At 39.0% G+C, this 19,962-nt stretch overlaps 2 protein-coding genes across 4 annotated transcripts in view; one reads left to right on the top strand and one right to left on the bottom strand.

Annotated features, from left to right (window-relative positions):
• Positions 1-918: 918 nt before the first annotated feature.
• On the bottom strand, positions 919-12,852 carry tmem130 (transmembrane protein 130). The gene is made up of 9 exons (XM_067430027.1): positions 12,764-12,852; positions 12,006-12,164; positions 11,811-11,896; positions 11,551-11,722; positions 11,325-11,467; positions 11,148-11,232; positions 10,839-11,041; positions 5,209-5,321; positions 919-1,222 (listed from the first exon to the last, which is right to left on the bottom strand). Exons 2-9 carry the CDS (start codon positions 12,011-12,013, stop codon positions 1,148-1,150), a joined length of 885 nt encoding a protein of 294 aa, XP_067286128.1. The 5' UTR covers positions 12,014-12,164; positions 12,764-12,852; the 3' UTR covers positions 919-1,147.
• The window catches only part of baiap2l1a (BAR/IMD domain containing adaptor protein 2 like 1a), a 31,970-nt gene continuing 24,804 nt past the window's right edge, over positions 12,797-19,962 (top strand). The window contains exons 1-4 of one of the 3 annotated variants that reach the window (XM_067430025.1): positions 12,797-12,887; positions 12,953-13,027; positions 13,779-13,854; positions 13,950-14,036. In XM_067430025.1, coding sequence (XP_067286126.1) covers positions 12,977-13,027; positions 13,779-13,854; positions 13,950-14,036 — 214 coding nt within the window. In that variant the 5' untranslated portion in view covers positions 12,797-12,887; positions 12,953-12,976. Of the gene's footprint in view, positions 13,028-13,778; positions 13,855-13,949; positions 14,037-19,962 lie in introns of all 3 variants that reach the window. The other 2 variants (XM_067430024.1, XM_067430026.1) reach the window with 2 other exon arrangements.

The following is a 19,962-nucleotide window of genomic DNA, read 5'->3' as shown; positions in this document are numbered from 1 at the left end:
GAAAGTACAAAAGTAAAAAGGTACCCCTTAGGGGTATGTTTGTACCCCTAAATGGTACATATTTACCCTAAAAGGTATAATATATCAGTACTTTAAGAGTGCATTCTACCTTTTCGGTTTGGTACGTTAGGGTACTGCAGCAGTGACAGCAATGTACTTTTTTTCTTTGAGAAAATAAAAGACTTCAAAAATGAATGTTTGAACTGTAAGTTATGATAAATCCGTGTGCATGGTTGTATTTGAATTGGTTGACTGCTTCCTTGTAAAAAAAATAAAAAAATTCGGAGGAAGATCTTTTGCTAAATTTTTGTTAAGAAACATATTCAGGTCCTTCCACATACATATGAGTCCTGTTACACTTCCAAGGGCAAGAATAATGCCTCAAATACTTTTGAGTTGAAGGGCACAGTTATTACTAGATGTATGATGCATTGCTCATCTGTAGCCTTTGACCTAGAGAGGTATTTTGTAGTCCCTTGTGGAGCTTTAATTCTTGTCTTCCTGGTACCTCACAGTGCAGATGGCAAATGTCATTGATCATCACAGCAGGAATATACAGGTCAGACCCATTCATTTCAACAGAAAGAGCTCTAGGTCTTACACAACGAAAGTCTCCCTCATAATCACTCGCAAAGAAATATGATCGTTCTATAGTGGTGTGTTGTGTCCATTTGGGTCAGGTTTACAATTGTAACAATATAAGGCAAACTTGTTGAACTGCATGCAATCCCTCTAACCTCATACTTTCCTACTTTAAAAGGTTCATCACCAATGTCAACATCCATTAGGATCTCGAGGAGTTTTGCATTAACAAATGAAACCATCACAAAGAGAAACCTTGAAACCCACTCATATATGAACTAAAAGAGCAGAGAAAACAGGAAGGAGAATTAGCGAGTTCACATAGACACAGAAGAGTGATTCAGACGAAAAGCTTTAATGGGTTCGGTATTGTTGATTCATAGGATGGTGAGATTAGAACTACCTTTCTATATATATCAGCTTCAAATGTAAATAGATGTATTGAAAGGAATACTTCAAGTGTAATGTAGACCAGTCACGGTGAGACTGACAGGGTTGGGTGTTGTGGGATGCATCTGGCCGATGAAGGAGGGGTAGGGCTTCATTTGTCTTAGAAGCAGGAGAATTACCCCAAAGGGATGGTTGCATCCTTGACATGGAGCTCAATGTCTGTGAAGGAGAGATAATTCTTATCTGCCACCTGCACAGACAAAAAGAGAGAAATTACACTTATAATATTAGCTAATGACAAATAAATCTGCTCCCAGACTGTATATAGATATACATGTATATATCGATGTAGAAATCTTATAATTCCAAACGGTCACTCTGCTGTTTTGGCTGTGCTCACTGTCACTCTTTATTTTCTGCCCTGCATATTAATAGTATGGTTTTTACATCAAAAAATGTCATTATTTAGAAATAAAAGGCATTTTTTCAATACTGATATTAGCCCTCTGTTTAGAATGCTCTGTTTCAAGAGGAATGTCTAATTGTGAGTCATCAGTGAAAACGCCCACTGTTGTGATTGGCTGACATCTTTGCAGCGTGGTTTGGGGGGGGGGGGGGGGGGGTTAATGCGGGGAAACGCAGATGATTGGCAGCTGCTTTTCTCGCGAAGTATGGAATGTACTGCCAGAACGAACTTTGTTCTTGTTCGTGCCACCTCGAGAAAACAAATTTCTTTGTTCTTGCAGAGTATGTTCCAAGCTTTAGTCAGGCACGACCTGGAGCAGCTGCAGTACTGCCAGTCGAGAGAGAGAGACAGAGAGAAACGGAGTCCCACACATTAGGAGCCCAACACTGCTTGAATGATTAGCTACACATCAGAACTCACTGATCCCAGATCAGGCATTAATGAACACTGTTACTCACTGTTTGTGGCGGTACTGTTAAATCCGTATGGTAAAGCATGTGCTGCTGACATCCACTGATAAAACGGACTCCTTTTTCTACTAATTCTCTGGGCGGGCAAAGCAGAGGAAGGGGAGGTAACCTGTCCTGGTATGACGTCATAACAGGAGAATTCAAGATCAGCTAATCAGAGCTCTCATTCTCTCAAAGGCAGAGAAAGACAGCCAGAATTCGGTTTACACCGATCAACATTTCTAGCCACTTAGGGACAACATTCAGGCAAGGGGAACTCATATTAATGTTGAAAAACCTCATAAAATAAAAAATTCATGCCATGGGACATTTAAGCTCAGAATTTTGGGACATGTGGTCTTCACCTCACAGCCGGTGAAAAAGAATCGGGATAGGACTCAGGCAGAACTTATGTTCATGGATGCGATCATTAACGTTACTGTAGTATGAAGAAGAGCAGGAGCGAGTGTTGAGGAAGCCGAGCAAGGCCGCTGGAGTGATTGTTACACAAACACACGGCTTGTGAGCAGCTGTTTTTTTTTTGACGGGACACAGTCGCCGACGCTATTTCCATTTTTCCGGTCATGAGTATAAGGTAACGCAGCCCTGTTTATAATATTAGATACATTTAAGTGTGTTTAAAATGATGTTATATGATGGATGTTACTCTGTGTGTTCGCTGCTGTGACACTTGTTTAAACTGCTAAAGCATTTCTGCCAAATATAAGAGAGGAAACCGAGGGTAACGCAGATATGATGCAATTGACAGGGGACTCCCTCAGACGTCCCAGCTAGTTAAAATAGCAATTTTCTAACAATTTTCAAATAGTTGAAAACATTTGAGATATTGTAAGAACTCATCTGAACAAAATACAGGTCCTTCTCAAAAAAATAGCATATTGTGATAAAGTTATTTTCCTTAATTTAATAATAAAAAAATGAAACTTTCATATATTTTAGATTCTTTTTGCAGAAATGACTGCTTCAATGCAGCGTGGCATGGAAGCGATTAGCTGGTGGCACTGCTGAGGTGTTATGGAGGCCCAGGATGCTTCGATAGCGGCCTTAAGCTCATCCAGAGGTTGGGTCTTGCGTCTCTCAACTTTCTCTTCACAATATCCCACAGATTCTCTATGGGGTTCAGGTCAGGAGAGTTGGCAGGCCAATTGAGCACAGTAATACCATGCTCAGTAAACCATTTACCAGTGGTTTTGGCACTGTGAGCAGGTGCCAGGTCGTGCTGAAAAACGAAATCTTCATCTCCATAAAGCTTTTCAGCAGGTGGAAGCATGAAGTGCTCCAAAATCTCCTGATAGCTAGCTGCATTGACCCTGCCCTTGATAAAACACAATGGACCAACACCAGCAGCTGACATGGCACCCCAGACCATCATTGACTGTGAGTACTTGACACTGGACTTCAGGCCTTTAGCCATTTCCTTCTCCCCAGTCTTCCTCCAGACTCTGGCACCTTGATTTCCGAATGACATGCAAAATTTGCTTTCATTCGAAAAAAGTACTTTGGACCACTGAGCAACAGTCCAGTGCTGCTTCTCTGTAGCCCAAAAGTGGCTTGACCTGGGGAATGCGGCACCTGTAGCCCATTTCCTGCACACGCCTGTGCACGGTGGCTCTGGATGTTTCTACTCCAGACTCAGTCCACTGCTTCCGCAGGTCCCCCAAGGTCTGGAATCGGTCCTTCTCCACAATCTTCCTGAGGGTCCGGTCACCTCTTTTCTTGTTGTGCAGCGTTTTTTGCCACACTTTTTCCTTCCCACAGACTTCCCACTGAGGTGCCTTGATCCAGCACTCTGCGAACAGCCTATTCATTCAGAAATTTATTTTTGTGTCTTACGCTCTCGCTTGAGGGTGTCAATGATGGCCTTCTGGACAGGGTCAGGTCGGCAGTCTTACCCATGATTGCCGTTTCAAGTAATGAACCAGGCTGGGAGTTTGTACAAGCCTCAGGAATCTTTTGCAGGTGTTTAGAGTTAATTAGTTGATTCAGATGATTAGGTTAATAGCTCGTTTAGAGAACCTTGTCATGATATGCTAATTTTTTGAGATAGGAATTTTGGGTTTTCATGAGCTGTATGCCAAAATCATCAGTATTAAAACAATAAAAGACCTGAAATATTTCAGTTGGTGTGCAATGAATCTTAAATATATGAAAGTTTAATTTTTATCATTACATTATGGAAAATAATGAACTTTATCACAATGTGCAAATTTCTTTGATAAGGACCTGTATATAACACTGGGCCTAATGGTTTTTGGATATTTTACTGCAAAAATACTACATAGTGCACCTTTATGACTGTGTCTTTCACTCTTTAAAATAAAGGTTCTTTATTGCCAACAATGGTTCCACAAAAAACTTAATTTCCATGAAGCCTTTCAATTGCACAAAAGGTTCTTCTTTATACAATCTTTAGATTATGAAAATGATATTTACACTAAGAAATAAAGCATTCTTTTAAGAACTAGTCTGAACAATTAGAATTTAGTCAAGGGTTCTTAATTATTTCATAACAATTATTTTTGTTTTCTATCCTTTTAAACTACATTTATGTATAAATATTCTTTAAAATCTCCTAAAGGGCAGAAATAATTTCCTTATTTAAAAAAATACAGTTAAAATAAATATTTAACTCAAAATGTAATGACTTTTAAGATAATACATTATACTTCAATCTCATAAAATAAAGAAAGAAGCATGGACTCAATATTTGAAGGATAATTTAACAGGACAGATATCCAAAAGCATCCTCTAACTGAACAAATGATTAAATATTTAGTGGTGCATGTCATCCTCTACTGGACAAACCTGAGGGTTACACTTAAAGGGATAGTTGGTCCAAAAATATAAATTCTGTCATCATTTACTTACCCGCTTGTTGTTCCAAACCTGTATTCATTTCTTTGTTCTTCTGAACACAAAGGAAGATATTTTTGTAAGAAAGTTTGTAACCAGGCCGCTTTGGGATACTATGGAAAAATGCATTGGAAGTCAATGGTGACCCAGAACTTTTCAGTTTCCCGCATTCTTTAAAATATCTTCCTTTGTGTTCAGAAGAACAAAGAAATTAATACAGGTTTGGAACAACATGAGGGTGAGTAAATGATGACAGAATTTTCTTTTTTGGACGAACTATCCCTTTAATTAACTCAATTAAAGAAATGCAACAAAAACAAACATCTTTGCATTATTAAGACCCCCTTGAAAATTACAAGATGCATCTCAGGGATATATCCTAAAGAATAGATTTGTTATTTCTCTCTGTTGTTATTCTTTTCTTCTTTCCTGATGTGAATCACTCACCAGTGCCTTAGACATGATGGATTGCTGCTTTGGACGACACACAGTCACAGAGATGAATATGAGGGTAGCAACAATCACTGCAGCGCAGGGCAAAATGAAGATAAGACTCACAGCTGTGGGGAAATATGTGAGAAGGAACATAACACAAAAAAAACAGCATTCAATGATTAGCGGTAAATGGGACTTGACGGCTGAGCCTATTCAGCCAACAGCATATTACTTTTATACAGCAAATAGTCAAATAAACATGAAGCCAATATTTTGTAACTTACATTTTAGACACAATATAAGTTCTAAACAAAGTTAAAGAATCTGACTCAGAATTAACATGTTTCTATCCAACACAAGGTTTCAATACTGAATGAATTACGATGATCCAATCATAAAAACAATCACTTGACGTCACCTACCGGATGTGCGTTCACGCCATGTCGGAATTACCTTAATTACTTAATGGAACACTCCTCCGTTTTTAGAAATAGGGATTGTTCAACTTCTTTCCTACATTTAGATGTGTGGGCAAATGCATTTTTTGTTTCTATGTTTTAGTTTGGCAGGGTTGCCTCTAGCTTAGCTTAGCATAATAAATGGGATCCTATGTTGCCAGTTAGCATGTCCCAGTAAAAGTGATCCTAAAAAAAATTCCCACCTAATTACTTCTTGTGGCCTGCATATTCACAACAAGTACAAATAGCAATGCAGACTATGCTATTTCTTAGGCAGATATTGACTTGAGACTATATTGAATAAGCCCTATTTCTAAAAACGGTGGAGTGTTCCTTCTTAAAAACGCATTCATATCCTCGTAGAACTTGTAATTAGGCTACTACTTGTAAACTCATAAGCTCAGAGCTCTGAGCCACATGACTATACCACCTGACCTCTGCAGATTCATTGGCTGCATCCGAAATCATATGCAGCTTACTTGTTGTCTCGTTGCCTTGACTTTGTAGGCAGTGTTTGCGCATACAGGCAAGTTACATCACAAAACTGATATTGGACAGACTTCTGAGGAACCGTAACGGTTTAATTATCTACAGCAAAATAGAGCAAGCCTTTGTGATATCTAAGCAAATAATTAATAACTACAAGTTATTTCTCGCTAATGACATTAGAAGTGGAAAACATTTGGTCAGAAACTTACATTTACACACAAACTATCCAAAAACTGCAACTTTCAGACACCATCTTAGCTCAGTTGTCACATAATGGAAAACACTGGATTTTGGGATATCAAGCTGTCAAAAACTCATCCCCTGCGTCTCAATTCGAATACTATCCATACTTAATAGTATTCGAAAACAGAATTAGTAAGTCCCAAATTATGGTAGGCTATGTTGAAAAGAGTATTCCCAAGTTAAAATTAAACTGAATGTGGAGGATTTTAATTGTGACGATGATTGACAGGGCAGTTTAAATGGTGACGGGATGCATGGAAACTAAGCGACAGAGTCCATTATAGATGATGCAGTAGTTAGGCCTATGTCCCAAAGCTTGCATACTCTTCTACACACCCAAAAGTATGTACTTTTTCTTCACAAAAATAGTACATACTTTTAGGTCGTAGTATAAGTAGGTGAATAATAACGCAGCAATTCTAAGCCAGCACCAGATTCTTTAGCTGCTACCACTCGTTCCCAGTCCCTGAAATATTAACCACCTGCACCTGTCTCCAGTCATTAAGAACTCCCATATAACCGGTGTACACCTTGACTCTGTTGTCTTGTCTCATCATGTTTACAAGTGTCTGACTTAAGCTTGGAACATACTCTGCAAGAACAAAGACATTGTTTTGCATTAACCACGCCCACTTTAAATGTATGACCGATCACACAATAGTTCCCGGACACCTGCCAGAAGAAAGTTCTGCTCAGGCGATGTGTCCAGAACAATTTTATGCTGAGTTGACACTGCCCGATTTGAGCCCCGATTTCAACTTTTTTTGCGTAATCGCCGACAAATGCCCAAAATCATAGGCAAATCGCTGCTTGTGCACATAAGTGACAATCATGCAGTGTGAATGATCAAAGACGCAATCTGACAGAATTGCAGACAATTCCTGACACCCGTGAGGTATTTGGCATTCTGGACCTCTCAGCAATTTTAAAATCCTGCTGTGTGAAATGTGTCTTGACTGAAAAAGATACAGGGCAGCAGATAGTTCAGGGAGGAGTTATAGATCAGAATATATTTTAATATATATATATTTACAATTATATCAAAAAGAAGCACAAACATTTGATTGACTGGCTGTGACAGCAGAACATTGTAAAATTATTTATTTACCTCCAACTCTCTTTGCAGAACACAATCCTTGATCCCGCTTCTCTCCAAATATTTCTTCTTTTTTCTTGTTCTACTATTCACTGCAAATCAGCAATTTGGATCGCAAGCTTTTCTGCTTTTTGTGGACGGGACAGAGTTGCCGGCAATTCTTCCTTTTGTACAGTCACGTAATGTGAAACCACCAGCTGCCAATCCACTGTGCAGTGTGAACATAGCAGCAACTGAATGCTACCCCAGAAAGTCTTAGTCATACAGTGTGAAAATAGCGATAAGTTTAAAAATTGTGCAGTCTGACCTCAGTATTACCTGGCTTACCTTCTTCCTGTAGGAATCATCATCTTTTTTGGATTCATCAGATCTACTGCCTGTGACAGAAGACCAGACCAAAAAACACATGAATAAGATGATATTCACAGTGGCAGGGGGATCCACTTCCACTCCATATTATGTGCCTTCTATTCCAAGAAACTGTAACCGGTGGAACAGATATTTTGCAGGGGCTACATCTTTCCCTCCCGCAGACCCATTGACTGAGTTTGTTCTCCAGTTCCGTCAGTCCCTTCTTCCACAGTCCACACACTCTTAGACAGACACACATCAGACTCATGGCCCATCCAGCGACAAACTCCATCAGTTTGTCTCCATTGCAGCTGCTTTCTACTTCAAATTACTCCTGTTTGAAATGCAGCTGCTTCACCTCTGACAGAGCAAAGATCACTTACATTATCTCTGTGCTGTTTGGTCGTGCGTTGCAGGTGGCAAATATGGGATCAAGCTAATCCAATCGCACACTTCCTATGCATTCATAACTCATTTCGGGGAAGTTTTTGGTCAGTCCGCTAACAAGATCTCAGTGCATTACCAACTATACAAACTTTGTCAAGGAACATTTTCTGTACCAGAGTATGCCCAGAAATGTCGTACCCTTGCAGTGGCAAAGATGGAATGAAGCTGCACTTATGATTGATTTACCGTCAGAGACTTCCCCAGGACTCCGGCTGCAACTCACTATATGATGTTATAATAACAAAGTTCTGGAGGAACACGTTCAAATTATCTATCCAATCATCACGTCATTCTAACCAGCAACCAGCAATCTATAATTAACATGTCTACCCAATCAGCACGAGTGGAGGCTTAAATAAATATATGGTCTATAAATCTCAGACCAGTCACCAGCACCAGCCACTAAACCCATGCAAATCGATTCCTTCCACCTATCACAATCTGAATGTCAGCATTGCATCCAAAGCCACCTGTGATTGTATTGCAGAGGGGAATCTCCTACCTACCTGTACAGTCAGCCCCCCTCAGCACCAAATCCAGGTTAGCTTGGAAGTTCATCTCAGGAACATTCCTCCGCCATCTCAACTTCAAATCCCCTGCCAAGAGAACCTAACTGTCCATTTTATCATGGGTAAGACACTTGGAAAAGACCTTATAACCCATTGTTCGTAACCGTGTTCCAGCAACTCAAGGAGGCCTTTACATCCTCCACCTGAATTCAGAATTACCATTCATCATAGAGGTGGACGCATACACATCTGGAGTTGGAGCAGTACTTTCACAGTGGCAGGGGGATCCACTTCCACTCCATATTATGTGCCTTCTATTCCAAGAAACTGTAACCGGTGGAACAGATATTTGAAAATCACAAACATCTGGCCAACAGACTCACTTGGAAGAATGGTGACACTGGCTAAAGAGAGTAAAACATCCTTTTGAGGTAATCACTGATCAAATAATCCCACTGTACCATTTGCACTAGCCTTACCCTTACCCTCATGGACTCAATTTACTCTTCTCTGGGCTCTGGTCACCCTAGCAGCCAGCAAACTCTCTCCTTCCTCTGTAACCATTACTGTTGTCCTTTTATGATCCAGGAAGTACACCATTATGTCCAGGGACGTTTCACCTAAGACCTCTGAGACTCCTTGAAACTCACCTGAAGGTAAACACCATCCTTTGCCTATCCCTCGGCGACCTTAGTCACACCTAGGAGTAGATTTCATCACAACCTTCCTGCATCAGATTCCTTCACCTGAGTCCTATAAATGTGGACAGATTTTCTAAAAATAATTGTTGGTCAAAAGGTTCACTCCTGGACTCTCGGCGACAGGGCGGTTGACTAGAATTCCTCATTGACTAGGAGGGATACAAGCACTGAATAAAGATCATGGGTTTTGCAAGATGATGTCCTGGCCTTACTTACTGAATTTCATGTCATGTAACACTGCAGCCCACAACTGATTCACAATATTTCAGTAAGATAACCAGATACTTACACAATATGAAACACAATAAACACATTTTAAAGCACTTCTCAACATGATGCTATCCAGGATCTGCTGTAGTGTTCAAGGTTTCCCTGGTCTCTACACACGCAATAAGTGGACAGGCAATATGCTAATGTTTTGTCGTGACATCACAACGACGCGGCTAAGGACGCAATTGAAAAACAATTTGTTTAATTGACTCAGAGTCGACTTTTACTTTTGAGAGACAATAACATACTTTTTCATTCACTTAGAACTATGTTACACACTACATGAAAGGCAATTTTCAAAAATCCATAATAGGGAATCTTTAAGAAATTACAACTGAACTCTGATTTATCAGAAAGCTCCGATTTGTCCCCTTTGACTTGTATTTATGCGTTTCTAAGGCAACACCTACAAAGACAAAATGAATCTACAGCAGTCATGAGGTAAAAATCAGAGCTTTCAGGCCATTTTTAGTTTACAAGTTGTCATGACAAGTTCTACGAGGAAGTCAGAATCTCCTTAAGTCATTATTTACTCTGGTGTTGTTCTATCCCTTTAATTTTCAACCTGTTAAAAGTCATAAAACTTTCTTGAAAACCTGAATGTCAAAATGTTGAACTATTAGGTCATTCAGACTTCTCTATGCTGAAGATAAATGAATCATGAATAAACAATCAGTGGCCTAAAGGTATATGCTGAGGCCATGCTGTTTTGCGTCAAATGTGGTCAGACACAGTATTCTGACGCAAACAGTGATTTTTAATGGTCATGCTTATTCACATGGCTCAGCTTTCCATGTATTAAAAGGGACAGTTCAACCAAAATAAAAATCTGTCATAATTATGTTTAATAGTGTCCCTGGTCCTTATTCACTTGTACTGCATGCAAAGAAAAAGCTTGGACATTATGCTAAATCATTTTGTGTTCCACAAGTCATTGAGGTTTGGAACATCACAAGGGTGAGAAAATTATAACAGATTTTTAATTTGTGCCACAACATGTTCCAATTATGCCATTATATGACAATTATTTTCCACTTATAGGATTTAAAAAAATTGTAGATAATTGTATTATACTTACGGCTGCTCTGCACATAGATGTTGTAGGATGTCTGGAGGTTGCTGATATTATTTCTCACAGTCAGGTCTAAGCAATATGTTCCTACTGATGTGAAGGTGTAGTTCAGAGTGAATATGTTCCTGTAGAGCCTGACTAAATTGCAGGAAGCTGGTCTGGGTGTGAGGCAATCAGATAAAACTCTCCAGCACAGCCAAGCTGGAGGACTACACACATTACATGCAATAGAAAAAAATGACTGAAAATTAAAACACTATACGAAGAAGTGAATTTCCAAATATTTTTTAAAACTTTGTTGAAGTACATTTTTACCTTCCTCCAACTTGAAAGGACAGACTGCTGCTTTCGTCCACGTTATAAATTAAAGGTCCTCTAAATTCAATGCTCCTTATGGCATCTACAAAACAAAAGAAACTTTGATATATTAACCACATGTGGTAGTATAAATCAAATCACAACATTGGTGATAAGCAAAAATTATGTGCCCACCTAACACAGTCAATTCTACAGAGTACAGTCCAGTCATTCTCGAATGTTGGGGTGGATTGGTTCCAATGCTCAATTTTAATGTGTAGTTCCCTGGTAAGGTGTAGTAATATTTCACAAAAGGCTCTGAGCCTTTACGCACTTCCCTAGAAAACAAAGACAACTGTCAAAAAAACATTTTACAGCTAAAATATTAGTTTATTGAAATGAATGACCAAATAATAATTACCCATTGCCCAAGTCCCATGTGTATATAAATGTGACAGAGTGCAGGTTATGTCTCGGGTCAGACAGCTCAAATGAAACCACGGTAGGTATGCAAGATGCCAGCTTCCCACTATCCCGCAAGTATGTTGAGTTCCCTTCCATTTGATGAAAAATAATCTTTCCTTTGACATTTCCTATGGTGAAAAAGTAAACTATGTAACATCCAAACCTGCACCAATGACAACCAAATGTCAAAAGCGAGAAGAGGACTAGTCAGCTTACCAGATAACTGATGGGACAACTCGTTGGGTATCCCAAAAGCAAAGGAAATCAGGGAGAGAAAAATGTGAACCAGAACACTCCGGACCCTGATGAACATCAGTTTACAGTTTGAAATATAAACATTCAACATAAAGACTAAATTATTAGCCAAAATAATATTTATATCCATTACATAGAGCTACAAGCTATATTTACCAGTTCATGTGGACTCCAAATCTGTACAGCTTGTGACTTGTAAGAGCATGACTGCTGAGTCTTTCAAGCTTTTATGTCTGTCACGCAGTTTGGTAAAGGCTTGAAATCATATTCTCGAGTTGAATCCTTATGCTCATCTGAATAATGATGTGCGTTGTGCTGCCAAAGAGAATATATAATTCATGCAAAAAACGTGACTAATTCACAAGCCCATTTATACGGTTTTGGATAGATTTGTATAGAACGTGCAAATTTCTGTCACTCAGGGACTACAACACAAACTGCCACAAAGTGGCGCTGTAAAAAATGTTTATCAGATTCTTTATATCACATAAATTAATAATCTGATACCGAATTAATTTGATACGATCACTCTCACTATCGTGCATATTAGCCTAAAGTTTCAGTCCACAAATGCACAAAGTAGCCTTATCTTAAATTTTAAGAGTATGGCTTTTGTTAACCCACGAACGAAAACATATATTACATACATTACATTATTTCGCATATGGGCAGCTTTACAACTTAATGTAGTCTATAATATATTTTTTCATTTTACAATTTGTGGAATTTAGGTGTGTACATGTAGCCTAAAAGTGTAGCCTAAGTGTGTGTAAAAAATATTAATGCTCAAACAAACAAGTAACAAGCATCAACAATAAGAAAAAAAAAGAAAAAAAGATAGATAGATAGATGTATATATAGATTGATAATAAGGCATTTATGTTTTAGTTTAGTAATGACGTCACGGCTCCCACCTTTCCACGTGTGGCATGAGGTCGCGCGGAAAGGTTTCATCCTCTTTCGGTGCATCAGCAGTATCGTGTTCTCTTCGAGAGAGCCCGAGCGCTCTGTTATCTGCCGCTTCACGCACGTTAACAGGTGGGACGAAAACACAGCTTTACGATTTGAACGGGGAAAGTTAAAATTAACACATTGTCTCCAAGGACGTTTGAGGAATACCTGCTAAAATGTCTCGAGCCCCGGAGGACGTGAACAAACTCACCGAGAGCACATATAAGGTAAATCGGTTTAAACTGCGTGTGTATCTTCTTTGTCGTTGGCCTCCTGTTATTAAACCAAGTAGCCTACATACAGCCTTGTCAAAGTTGTGTTGGTTAGTTTTAAAGACAAACTGTAACATTTTGTCATTAAGGTACGTGTAAGTTATGCAATAGTGGCATGAGTGCTTTTAAAGTGCTTCAGTTGGGTTTCTGGGGTGAGTTCAGAAACCTGTTTTTGCTGGGCTGTTTCTGTTATTGCATACTTGACTGTTCATTGTTTTGCCAAGGGTGTGTTCTTGGGAATTAACAGAGGAACTGACTAGAATTACATTACAGAAGGGCATTTCAAAAGAGACCCAAGGGGCCCTTGAGTTAGGCAGGACTTTGATCTCAAAGGCAATATAATTATAATTATAAGTCAATGTTTAAACAGTGCTATTTTTAGCTACTGTAGAATTATTTTTAGAAAGTACTGTAAATCTCTGTTGTATTGTATTGCATTGACAATAACATGTTTACATAGAATGGGGAAATTTGTTCTTTATGAAATGTGGAAAAAGGGATAGTTCACCCAAAAATGAAAATTCTGTCAATGTTTACTCACTAATATCACATTCCAAACCAGTAGGATATTATAATCCCACAATGACCTTTATCGAATGGGCAAAAAAAACCCCAGTCCTTTTTCAAAATACCGGCCCACTTGTAGGCACATTCAGCAGCTTTCCTTGTAACTTTGAAATATGAGCTTTGTTTCTTGCTCCCCCAGAATGTGATGGAGCAGTTCAACCCAGGACTGAGGAATCTGGTTAACCTGGGAAAGAGCTATGAGAAATCAGTGACGGGTAATAACATCAGTTTTTCTCTCAAAATTGTTGTTATACACGCAGCTTGGATTTCAGTTCCTGGTAATCAATATGAGTTATTCACTCTCCTTCAGCAATGACCTTTGCCGGAAAGGCGTATTTCGATGCCGTCTCAAAGATTGGAGAAAATGCTGCCGTATCGCCGGTTTCTAGGGAGCTGGGTGAGTACCACTCTTTAAATTGTTGCCCAGAGGTCCTAATCCGGCCTTCGCCGAAATTGATGTGCTCTGTGCACAGAGCGGCTTAACATTTCCTTGTAGGTGATTCATTGCACTCAACATGTCTTTGAATATCTAGTGCCAGTTATTTCCTTATTTTGTCAAATGACAGTTCTACATTTGCGTCTGCATTAAGCCAGACAGGTTTGGTTCTTGTTGACTTTTTGTGACTCAGCATCAGTTTGATTCATATCGTCTGGAAATAATGACAGAGCTTTACTGTGATTTATAAACTGCCATCTGTTTCATGGCAACTCTTCATACTCCCCACCACCGCCGGTTTGGATTTTTTGTGCAAATTAAAAAGATTAATGGCTTTGCCTCCACTTTAATCTATTAATTTGCTCAAAATGTACATAACTTCTTACAAATACTTATTTACTTAATGTAAATGAGCTTTTACTCTCCAGTGATGTGTCCTTTTATGTTTTACTGAGCTCCTTTGGCTTTGTCAATCCCTGTTCTTCCTGGAGTCCCTTTCAGACGGCTCGGATGACCACCAGCCAGTGTGAATTCTCTGCACATACCGGCAGCAAACATGCAAAGCAAACAGTTACTCTTTGAGGCTTTGTCTGCAAGCCTTACTGTCACTGAACCCCTTCCAAAAAGCACCATAGCTCAAATGTTCCAAAGGAGCATGCAAACTCTAAATACTTGCCATTTATATTAACATGTCGTTTAGTCATTGGACCATGCATCATATCAACCTCTAATGCTGTAGTGAATACTAGTGCAGCCATCTATGTCTACCTGTTCTGTATATATGGAATGCATTGCTTATGATTGCTTTTGATACTTAATTGACACAAAAACGTTGTTTCAACATCAACGCGTCTGCAAGAAAGTTCCAGAATAGTTCCAAAAATAAATGTAGGTTAGCACAATTTAAATAATTACCAATTTAACTTGGTAGTGATTCTTTAGAACTACAGACTGGATGACTCTGGCACACGTGTCATCAAATGAAACCATATCATGAATTACCATTACTTAAAACATTGATTTCTCTATGGAATGTAAGAAGTTCTCAGTTTGGTCACCACCCTTTTTCTCTTCCTGACACACTCCTCTAAAATTAAGACCGTGAACATTCAAATGCAAGAGTACTTTTGTTATTTTAACAAAACAAGTTCCTTAGTGTCAAGGTGTTTCTCATCTTCGGGTGGAATTGTGTGTGACAGAATTCCACCATAAGGTTTGTAAAGACATGGCAAATTTTTAACTGTCAGAGACTGTTTGGTTTATGTGCTTGATGTGAACTTGAGTGTTTGTTTCTTTTTTGGGTTGTGTTTGTTGAGAATAGGTCTTTTATCAACCCCCTAGAGAGCATTTTACTAGCGGTTTTTGATATCTTTACTGTGGTTGGCTATGGAATGCCACTGTCTTACATTAATGCTTTAAGCTCTTTCAGCCTTCTCAACGAGCGTTAAGGCATTAAATCATTGTCTGGATTTTTCCTCAGAGATTTCTAACTCTACCTGTAATGTAGTTTAAATATTTATTCTTCTGTTAGTCATTATGTTGCTTCTCGGTAGTTTTCATATGGACTCTAGAAAAGCACTTAGACATTAAAGGACACCGAACAGAACCAGTTGCCATAAATTAGATGATAATTAGGGTTGCGATGTAACAGAAGTAGTGATCTAGTGATGAATCTATTTTCCTCCATATTGTGACATACATCCGAGTGAAATAGATTATCAAAAGGAAATAAAATGCAGAGGCAGGGTCTTGGTTCAGTCTTTCGTTTATTGATTGGAGTCTGGCATACGTCACCCAAGAGAAGCAAGTCGTTTTTGATGGAAGATAGATTGAGACATTTAGATTAAATTAAAAGGTCAAAAAATGCATCAAAATATTTCACAATAAGATGAATAATATGCATTAAAAAAATAAATTGTGAATTTCCATCTCATGCTACCATTACAGCAAAAGAACCAAATATTAAAGAGATAGTTCACCCCCAAAAATGAATATCTGTCATCATTTACTCAACCTCAAGTTGTTCCAAACCTATATGTATTTCTTTCTTCTGTTGAACTCAAAAGAAGATATTTAGAAAAAGTTTTTCTGAAAAACTGACTTTGACTTTAATAGTATAGGGGGAAAATATCAGCCATATATAGCCATATTCTTCGAAATATCATATTTTGTGTTCAGCAGAAGAAATTCAATCAGGTTTGGAACCACTTCAGGGTTAATAAATGATGACAGAATTTTTTTTAAAACCAGTAGCCTTGTTATAATTTTATAGAATGTGTTGAATTTAAAGTCACCATAAGAGGAAAAACTGCCCTAATTTTATTTTTAATGCATGTTCATGCTCTTACTGTCAATCCACATTATTTCAAAAGAAGAAAAAAAAGTAGTTCCTTGTCATTACTTGCTCTTCCAGTCTGAACAACGGCCCTTTTCTGCTGATGACGCTCAAGCTGAGCGGGCTATTGGCTAATGCTAATGCTACCTAATCACCAATGCTATTTGAACATTGTTTAAGAAAATTCACATTCTGTCTATTCCAAAATTTAAAAACAGAATGTTTTATTAATCAGAAAATATCCTGTTTCATTCAAATAAGTGTCATGTTATAGAAGGAAAAAAAGCTATTTACTTTGACATTAACTTCACTAATGACTCTAATTTCCTGCATTTGACATTGTGCATATTTCAGATCAAAATGTTTTCAGTTTGCAAGTGTTTCCTTCAAATGATTTTCGCATTGGAGGTGCATGCTGAAGTGAAATGTGGCTTTCATAGATTAGAGACATGGAAATCCCTGAGCCTGAGCAGGTGCATTTGAAGGACATACCATGGGAATAGTTTGATTCGCTCAACAATTAGTTGTTGTTGTTGTTGTTGTAGGATTCACTGTCACAGATCAGGTCACAGTCTTGCATAATATTAAAGGGATAGTTCAATTCAAAATTAAAATGAAATGACCCTAAGATTTACTCACCCTCATGCCACACTAGGTGTATATGACATACTCCGTCCATACTGACATAAGTTGAAGACTGAAAGCGGTCTGGAGGAAGCCAGAGATGTGTCTTTATATCGTGTTAAATATGGATATTGTTCTTACATTAATGCATCGCTTTGCTTCAGAAGGCCTTTATTAAAAGGTTAGTTCACCCAAAAATGAAAATTCTGTCATGAATTACTTACCCTCATGTCGATCGACACCTGTAAGACCTCCGTTCATCTTCGGAACACAAATTAAGATATTGTTGAAATCCGATGGCTCAGAAAGCACTCCATTGACATTAATATCATTTCCTCTCTCAAGACCCATAAAAAGCACTAAAGACATTGTTACAAAGTCCATCTCACCCCCAAACAAGTGTTGTGGATTACTTTTATAATGGATGGATGCACTTTTTTTGGGGCTGCCATTAACTGGTAGCCTGACAAGCCAGACCCACATCAAGATGTTTGGTCTGGAAACTCACCATAGACAGGGCTCAATCCGAGGGGCGGGATAAACGGTTGTCTTTCAAACTCCCTCTGCACGCGATAGGATAGCGCTACAACCAACCAGAGCAATGGAGCTTGTTGATAGATTAAACATTCGCCATATCCGGTCTTCAAAACTTAACACATCTTACCTTTTTAAGAATGACTTCAGTGCCGTTCTTTTCTCAGAGAAAAGCTTAACTCCAAGTCTTCCAGAGTCGCGGTCAAAGCTGATACGAAAGACCGTCGCTCGCCAGTTTCTGTTTACTAGAAGCACGCAAGCAACTCAGCCGTCGTCATTATGTTAAGCCCCGCCTACCGACTCTATACACGATGTGATTGGCCCGACCAGAGTTTGTCGTTTACAGCTCAGAAGAGTATTGAGAGTTCCTAGACGACATTCGCAGGCAGATTAGATTTTCTGCCGCTAGGGTGCGTCTAGATTTCTAGGTTAATTAACTGGCATTATAAAGCTTGAATTAGCCAGGATATTTTTTAATATAACTCCGATTTTACTCATCTGAAAGAAGAATGTCTTATACACCTAGGATGGTTTGAGGGAAAGTAAATCATAGGGTGATTTTCATTTTTGAGTGAACTATCCCTTTAACTTGCTATTGAAAGCATCACCTGTCATGTCCAGGAAACCCTCTTCCTTCTCATAGGAATTCATGGCATCAGCTACATTAGTGTGTTCTTTAAACAGAAATAGACTGTGTAAGAACACAAGGTGTTTTGAATATGTTCATTCTCAAACTTGCGCTCAGTTTTTTTAACCTGGTGTCAATAGTGAAGTAGCACAATGTTGTACATAAACAAAGCAGTTTTGTTCTATAATGTTTAGTGTGCTATTTTAGGTTGCAACCTTCCAAGAATAATACCATCCCAGCTGTTGATGACATTAGAAGAGTCTTTCCTGTTAGGGCTTGGTTTCGATTCAAATTTCAAGAATCGATTCCGATTTTTAATGTCCTTCCACCTCGCGCGCATCCGTGAATTCAGTGACGCGGCAAATTAAAATTCACAGGGAAAATGTAGGCCTATTATTAAATCGATCCTCTGAGTTACGGATCGATCTTTAGAAATTAATATTTTTTTTAAATCGATGCAGAATTGGTGATTTTTTTTTTTTTTTTTTTTTCTCAACACAGCCCTATTTCCTGTCACTCAAAATATTTTAAGTCGAAGATAATGTGAACGGTCTGTGCTCATTGTCACTTCTTAAATTATTTAACTTTTTACTTCTTATTAGAACTGTGTTCCCTCTGTGGTCTGTGTGGTTCCTAAGACCCCAGTATAGTGATAGGGACACTATACTGTCAAATAAAAGCACAGTCCCTCAGATTGAACATTTAACCAAGGTCCTGACTCTCTGTGGTCATACAAATCCCATTGTAAATTTGCCTATTGCCCTCGGTCCATCATCATGGCCTCCTAATCATCCCCATATACTGATTGGCTTCATCCCTCTCTACAAGTAAGCTGGTGTGTGGTGGGTGTTCTGGTGCGCTATGGATGTGGATGCTGCACACTGACTGGTGGTGGTTAAAGGGAGGGGGAAACACTCAGTTTCAGTCAATCTCATGTCAATCTTGAGTACCTATAGAGTAGTATTGCATCCTTCATATCTCCGAAAAGTCTTTAGTTTTATTATATTTATAAAAGAAATATGGGCTGTACCGAGTCTTTCCGGAAAAAACCGAGCGCCTGGAGGCGTATCGTGTGGGCGGAGCTAAAGAATGACGAGTGCAAAGCGGTGACGTCCTCAAGTGTGGAGAAGCCCATGGCTATCGATCTCAGCTAATAGATATATGATACAAAATCAAATTCGGAGGCTGAAATAAATTGTGAAACAGCAACACAGGACGTCCGTCTCTGTGGTATGTACTGTATTTAGTGGCCTGTCAACATTTGTGTGTGTTTATGCACAGTTTATGAGGACATGATTCGGTTTATGGACTATTGTAAGCGACTAAAGCTTAGCAGTAGCAAGCAAAACGGTTTTGCACGTCAGACTAGTGTAACGTACATAGAACAACAATGAAGTCTTTTGAATGACGAAGCACGAGATCGTGTCGTTTACTGATGTTTACTCACACAACGATAGCCAAGAGCAGAGACATTTGAAGCAGTTTTACTCACCGGCTGCTTCCAAAGCAGGACCGAACCTTTATCGCTGGGACCGCTCGGTCAAAAACACACTTCTTTGGTATAATTTGGTAAAGTCCTTACAGCAGTGAACGGTGGAGATCCACTTTTAGACGCGACTGAAGCGATGTTGTGAAGCTTCCCGTCATTTCTGCGTTCAAATCGGTTCAAATGCAGCGCTGCCTTCCCGGAATGCTGTGCTGAAGCGTTTAAGTTGCTCGACGTCACCCATAGGAATAAAGTGGAGCGCCGCGCGACCATAGGGCGC

The sequence above is a fragment of the Pseudorasbora parva genome, chromosome 21, assembly GCF_024679245.1.
Source record: "Pseudorasbora parva isolate DD20220531a chromosome 21, ASM2467924v1, whole genome shotgun sequence".
Classification (NCBI taxonomy): Eukaryota; Metazoa; Chordata; class Actinopteri; order Cypriniformes; family Gobionidae; genus Pseudorasbora; species Pseudorasbora parva.
Note: the sequence above shows the minus strand (reverse complement) of the source record. Positions and strands in the feature narration are given on the sequence as shown.